This window comes from Octodon degus, unplaced genomic scaffold (assembly GCF_000260255.1).
Source record: "Octodon degus isolate 3935 unplaced genomic scaffold, OctDeg1.0 scaffold00101, whole genome shotgun sequence".
NCBI classification, from domain to species: Eukaryota; Metazoa; Chordata; class Mammalia; order Rodentia; family Octodontidae; genus Octodon; species Octodon degus.
Genome location: NW_004524677.1, coordinates 7097127 through 7104383, shown reverse-complemented (window position 1 = coordinate 7104383; position 7257 = coordinate 7097127). Strand labels below are relative to the sequence as shown.

At 53.8% G+C, this 7257-nt stretch overlaps 1 protein-coding gene across 1 annotated transcript in view; it reads left to right on the top strand.

Annotated features, from left to right (window-relative positions):
- The first annotated feature begins 3106 nt into the window (after positions 1-3106).
- Positions 3107-7257, top strand: part of Dchs2 (dachsous cadherin-related 2) — a 262455-nt gene continuing 258304 nt past the window's right edge. Inside the window, exon 1 of the mRNA XM_023723670.1 lies at positions 3107-5083. Coding sequence (XP_023579438.1) covers positions 3107-5083 — 1977 coding nt within the window. The remainder of the gene's footprint in view (positions 5084-7257) is intronic.

The window sequence follows — 7257 nt, the reverse complement described above, 5'->3', positions numbered from 1 at the left end:
AGATTTAAAGAAGAAAATAGGCACTTAACAAAATTTGAGTAATTTGCTCCAAATCACACAATATTATAAAGGTTTCCCTGCTTCAAAGCCACAATTATTGACAGTTACAACCTAAAGTTGTTCTCAAAGGGGTAGGATCTTGTTCCATTTCTTGTGGGCTGCAGGTGCCTACATTATCAAAAATTACTTTTCACCTACATATTTCTTTTTCTTTACAAAACTGAATAATCAATTCTAGAATGCTGCTCTGGGCAATCAATGCAGGTAGGGAACTGTAAGAGGACAGGAGACTTTAAATTGAACATGCTTGAATTATAAAGCCAAAGGGCCTACAGGAATGAACAGGTGTTTGTAATGCCTGACTTTCCATTTGTTTCTAAAGAAACTCACTGTTTACAGAGGATGTCAGTGAAAGATGCTGAGAAAGGCCTGCTTTCTATCTGTTTTGCTTCCAGTACATATTTGATAGCAATAGTTTCCAACATAAGTTAAAGAAGCTCAAAAGTAAATTTGAGAAGTACCATAGGATGACTACAGTGAGTAACGTGGCTGTGACAGAATTCATCACAACAAGGATGGTCACGGCCCACGAGTTGGGAGTTGCGGCTGCAGATCCCTAACAGGCTTCCTTATCCACCTACCCATCACCATCCATCTGGTAAGCAAACACACAGAGGACAGAGACATGCTATGTACTAGGAAAACACTATGACTCAAGTCTGTAAAGGAAACTGAGAGTCTACTAACTGAATAGAAAGATGCATAAGGCAAGTTACACTATCAGGTCCTCACAGGTGAAATACAATGCGAAGCAACAGGGTTTCTGGTCGAGGTGCCATTGAGGTAGGGTGGCCAGGTGACACTGTTGAGCAACAGGGATCTGAGTTGAGACCTGAGTGACAGTGTGTCAGAGATCCAACCCTCACCCCAAGTCCTAACCCCTAATCCATGACGTAGGCTTGGAAAGTGCTACCAGGTCAGATACCAAATCAGACTGAAGACAGCAGAGCTATTTACAGAGCTGACACGCATATAGGTAGGACCCGTTCTTTGTCAACAGGGATTAAGTTTACAAACAAATAGGAAGTTAGTTCACATTTCTGTTTTCCTGTGGGTCTTTATAATTCAAGCATGTATAATGTGCTTGAGGAAGGAGTGTGGATGTAGGGATAATGTTTTTTTTTTTTTGTTTTTTTTGTTTTGTTTTGTTTTGTTTTCTTTTTCAGATCCGGTCATTGAACTCAGGCCCTTGCTCTTGCCAGGGAAGTGCTTATTCCACTGAGCCTTCTCCCCAGCCTCAGGGATAATGGTTTTATAGCACAGGCCTGAGCAGGAGGTAAGGTGACTTCTGCTAGCTTTAAAACTGTCAATCAAGATGCTTCCTGGAAAGCTGCCCATAAAGGGGTAAGCAGAAGTAGGGACACCCCTCACAGTGAGATTACAGAGGCTGAGGAGAGAAAGGCTCTGAAGACTCACCTGAAATCCCCAATGGTTCAGGGCACTTCACTGGTTAAAGGAAGCTGAATTTATTTTAATAACTTCATTTCCGTGCAACATACCTGCTACAATGTAAATTGTGTCATTATTATTTTGTCAGAGGTAGGGAGAACATGGCTATGGATTAGAAATGATGTATACACCACTGAATATAAAAAAGGGAAGGCCAGTATCTATTGTAGAAGAGCTGGTCCTCCCTAAGGAGCAGACCAGTACTCTAGGAAATGAATGCTTCTCTCTGAGTGGAATGCAGAATTGCAGAAATCATTTGCAAAATAAGGCAGGGCCTCCTTAAGAGGGCAGAGCCTCCTGCCTCAGGGCCTAAGTGTACTTATTAGTGGCCATCTATCAACTTCTACCAATCATTATGCATGACTGAAGGGACCCCTGCCACTGGCTCAACCAGAAGCCAGTTAGGGTATTCTGGCAGCGGTGGCCCTGCCTGCAAACTTTGCAGCTTGGAGCTGCTTGCGTGCTGTGGGTCACCAGGGCAGTAAGGCCTCAGCTCCTCAGTCTCCCTTCCCCTTACTCAGCATCACAAAACATCCTGGAAACCTTAGGATGGCGGTGGATGCAGCAAAAGGCAGCCCTATCTATTGTCATTCCTGGTGGCAGCAGGGAGTGCCAAGCTCGCCTGTCGCTAACTAGAGCGCAGGATAATAAACCGGGTCTGCACCATGTGCGTGGCAGATTTCTGGGCTGTCTAGAAGGGTTTTCCAAGTTCCGCCTTCTCACTCCTTCGCAGCATCCCGGTCCCAGCTGTTCCTGGGCCTCTGACTCCATCTGTCCTTCCGCTGGGGACGAGTCTTTCTCCCTGAATGGAGGACACAAGTTTGGCTCCCCGAAGGGATCCTATGCCCCACCTTCTCCATTCAGCTGGAGCGGGGGCCAGGCCTGCAGGAGGAACCTCGGAGAGGTTAAATCCAACTACAGCAAGGACTGCGCGCCTCCCGCCTCTCTGCCCTGGCCGGCACCGCCCGCGCGGGTCTCCTGGCCCCTTCCTTTGGGCTCCTCCTCCACCCTGCTGCAGAGCCGCGGCTCGCGAGGTGGAGGGCGCCCTCGTGGGCGCCGCGTCACGCGCGGGGAGGGCCGGGGGCCGGGCCAGGGCAGCTGCGTGCTCCTCCGAGCTGGTCCCGGGAGTGGCCGCGCCCCCGCCCGCCCTCCCCGCGCGTCCTTTCCTCGGCGCGCGCTTTCATTAATTTCCTCCTTCTGGACCAAAGAAATAATGCACCTGACTTTACCAGCGAGAAGCGCCCAGCCAAGCAGAGGGAGGATCAGATGTAGAAGGAGTAAGAGGAGAGAGAAAGCGATTAGACTCGTTTAAAATAATCGGGGGTAGCAGAGGTGGCCGGCACCGCAGAGAGGCAGAGGCGGCGACAGCACCCCGTGCGCCTGCGGAGCTGGAGGTAGAGGCCGCGCACCGCTTGGCAGCTGCAACCCCGGGAACTCGAGGGTCTGCCGGGTTGTTTACCAAAGTCCTTCCTGCCTAGACTCACACTCTGAAGAGGCTCCGGGATTGTTCTGGGCTCCCACTGCAAGCTGACAGTTGTCGGGGAGGCTTTTCTGGGCGCTGGCGGTGAGAGGAGCCTTTCTGGGCAGCAGGCGAAGGATGAGCGCACCGCGTCAGCAGCCAGGGGTCCCTGTCCCCAAACGCCTCCTGCTCCCCGGGAGGACAGAAGCCCCCAGCGGGCGGCGGGGCGGCGGCGCCCGGGCGCAGCGCAGCTTGCTTGGGCTTCTCGTACACGCGTGGCTGTGGGCAGCCTCGGGCTCGTCCACGCAGGTGTCAAACCTCAGCCTCTCGGTGGACGAGGGGCTTCCACCCGACACGCTGGTCGGGGACATTCGCGCCGCGCTGCCCGCGCCCCAGCAGGAGGCAGGCGGCTTCTTTCTGTCCGAGGACTCGGCCGACTCCCCGCTGCTGGACGACTTCCACGTGCACCCGGACACCGGCGTCATCCGCACGGCGCGGCGCCTGGATCGCGAGAGGCGAGAGCGCTACAGCTTCGTGGCCGCCACGCTGCGGGGCGCCGTGGTGCAGGTGCACATCCGCGTCAACGACGTGAACGACCACGCGCCCCGCTTTCCCCGGGACGAGTTGCAGCTCGAGGTCTCCGAGCTCACTCCGCCCGGCACAGCCTTCCGCCTGCCAGGGGCGCGGGACCCGGACGCCGGGCCGTTTGGCACCCAGGGCTACACCCTGCTTCCTCCTCCCCAGCCGCCCGGGGACCCGGCTGAGCCCTTCTTCCGGCTGCGTTACGGGTCGCCCGGACCGCCGCCGTCGCTCCTGGAGCCCCTGGACTTGGTGCTGCTGCGGCGCCTAGACCGGGAGGCAGTGGCAGCGCACGAACTGCACGTCGAGGCGTGGGACGGCGGCAGCCCGCGGCGCACCGGCCGCCTGCGGGTACTGCTGCGCGTGCTGGATGAGAACGACAACCCGCCTGTGTTCGAGCAGACCGAGTACCGCGCCGCTGTGCGCGAAGACGCCCCGCTGGGGGCCGAAGTGTGTCGCGTGCGTGCCACTGACCGCGATCTGGGGCCCAACGGCCTCGTGCACTACAGACTCCGAGTCAGGCCAGGGACAGGGGCAGACAGCGAGGCCCCGGCGGCCGAGGCACACTTCGAGGTGGAGGAGCTGAGCGGCGCGGTGCGGGTGCGGAGACCGCTGGACCGCGAGGCGCAGGCCTGGCACCAGCTGGTGGTCGAGGCCCGCGACGGAGGCGCCGAGCCCGAGGTCGCCACGGTGCGCGTGTCGGTGGCTGTGCTGGATGTGAATGACAACCGGCCCACCATTCACCTACTGTTCCTCACCGAAGGGGGCGCGGCGCAAGTCTCAGAGGGCGCTGCACCTGGGGACTATGTGGCTCGGGTCTCCGTGTCAGACGCAGACAATGATTGTGAGGAGGAGGCTGCTGGCACTCTCGGTATGGGCCCAGGTGTCGGCAGCATCTCGCTGGCCTTGGAGGGTGGCGAGGGAGCCTTCGTGCTGCAGCCCGGGGGCTCCCCGGGGGTGTTTTTCCTCTGCATTGAGGGTGCCCTGGACCGAGAAAGTCGCGATCTCTATGAGCTGCGGCTAGTGGCTGTTGATGCTGGATTCCCGCCCCTGAGCACCCAGGAGACACTGCTGCTGCAGGTCTCTGACCTCAATGACCAGCCTCCGGTCTTCAGCCAGGAGCACTACTGGGCCTCAGTGTCCGAGGCTGCAGCCCCTGGCGCCACGGTCCTGTGGGTCAGCGCCACCGATGCCGACGAGGGTGGCACTGATCACTCCCGGGTGCGCTACGCCCTTGTTCAGCTCTCAGCTTTCTGCAGCCCAGAGGCCTCGCAGCCCAGTGCTGAGTGTGGGCCATCTTTCACCATCCACCCAGAAAGCGGAGTGATCAGCACCATTCGAACTCTGGATAGAGAGGTCCAGCAGGCGGTGGAGCTCAAAGTAGTGGCCCAGGACCTCGGAGAGCCCCCCCTCTCCGCCACTTGCCTGGTGAGTGTCACTGTGGATGACGTGAATGACAACGAGCCCATCTTCCGGAGGCAGGTGTATAATGTCACAGTGGCAGAGCACACCCCAGTGGGACACTGCTTTCTGCAGGTGAGTGCCTTCAGATGTGTGGGGTGCGGGAAACAGCAAGACCTGCAAAGGGATGGAGGGCTTGGATCTGCCTAGGAAAACTACCATCTGGTTGTTTGTACCCAGGCTGAGGAAGCAGGGGACATGGGCTGTGCATCGCGCTCTGCCGTGGGGCGAGTACACTGATCCCCTCATTTTTCAACCAGGGTCTCAGATGGTGCGTGGTCTCTAAGGTCCCTTCTCACTCATGTGACATTTGGGTCTTCGTTTCTGTCATGGAAGCCCAGTTTCTGTCATGTTGGATGTGTGTTCAGGGATTTATGTGCGATGAATCACCCACTGTACGCTTTGCATGCAGTCAGCAACTTCCTTTTTTTGTACTTTTCAGCACTTTCCTATGGCATCTCAAGGCCCAGGCTGTCCTCAGTGGAGGCGTTTTCAAAGGACCTTGTGTATGTCTTTTAACAATGGAATTGTTTTGAGTAGCCAACTCCTTACTTTTTCTACCTCCTTTACAAACTTGGGAAGGTTGGTTGAAGATCTCAAGTCATGGTACTTAGTATCCTTTGTGCACCGAGAGCTCCGGGGATGCACTGGGGACTTGGAGGAGCAGTGCAGCTCAACCATCCTTTATAAAGCATGGCTCCCACTCTCACCTTTTGATTTAGGTGTGTCACCCCTTTTAGAGTTCTCCAGCTCCCTCTTGCCAGTTGGAATGTGGGGTTCTAGTCCCTGCTGCCTGTCTCTTATTATTGCTTCCAGTTTTCTGTTTCTTCCCTGGTGTCTGATGACCCGATTTCCAAGACTGATTGATTTATGCCAAGGCAACTTGAGTAGGTAAGTAGAAGCTACCTGCGAATGGGTGAATGACTCTCTGAGCTTAAGCTTTGTGTTGCCCTCAGCCTGGACCATCTGCAGAGCTCTGTGCAGACACCAGCTTGTAGTTTTCAGCTAAGGCCGTAGCTTGGTAAATTATGTCTCAGGTAATAGTTTTTAGATAAATGAAGTGTTACTATAATAGATTTCATGATTGCTGCCAACATTTTTCTCCTTTGGGTATGTGGGTAACAGTAGTCTCCATTCTTTTCTCCAGTGTGTCTGGGAACTCCTGAGTTGTTAGATTATTAAAAGGTGGTTTGAAAATTAATGAATGCTTGCTGCTAGACAGACAAAGCCACAAAACTCAGTGGCTGGCACCATCCAAATGTGCTTATCTCTCAAGCAATATGTCCTGTGGTATAAACGGGCTGCCACCCTCCAGTTAAGATGGAACCAGACTTGAGAGGGACTTATGTTATTTCCACCAATGCCAATCTAGCCTGAGCTCAGCCATCCTACAAGGGAGGCTGAGATGTGGAAAGGAGCCAGTGGACACCCAGTGACCAAGGATGGCTTTTGTCATAGGTTTTTGATAAAACAGATGAAGTGATGTCCAAGATTTATTCCATCTAGATTTGTTGCCATCTGCAGCAGAATAACAGAAAGGATTACTTATGATTCTGTATTATTACCTGTCTTTAGAGTTGGTTCAGAAATCGTGAGGAGGTTGTGCCACAAGGTGTGAGCTTGTCCTATTGCTATGACTTGGGATGTGGTAGGTGGGTCACACTGAGATAAATGACATGCACATGTCCTTCTAGAGACTGACAGAAACTTTCCAGGTTGCCAAGTCTTGCTGCAAGTGGCACTGAATTGTACTGATTAGAGTTGGGGGACATTCCAGGGATCTGGCCTCTCCCAACTGGCAGAAGCTGGCTCGCTCTCTGGGCCCTGCTGCCTCTCTGGAGCAACTGTACCAGCTTCCGATGGCCGTGGCCCTCACTCATTCTGCCCCTTAATTATCAGGGGAGCTTCCAAGGAGCATTGCCCATGTCACCCTCATGCTCATTCCATGTATTGGTTTGCACAAGCTAACTTCCTTCCTTAGTCTTTGGATTTCACAGCCTCTTATTTCTTCCCAGGTTCTGTATCATTGTCTTGTATCGATTCCTCCTAACTGTACCTTTTCTCCTGCACACTGTCAGTTTTCTCTTTAGCCCTCATCTCTGCTGCAACATCTGTCAAAATGAAACAAAAACCAAATGAAAAACAACAGGGAAAACATGTTTCTGAAGTTTCTGGAAAAGAACAACCCCTAGCATCTAAGTTTTAAAAAGCGTTGACCTACGTTTTTAGAAAAGCATTAGCAAGGGGCC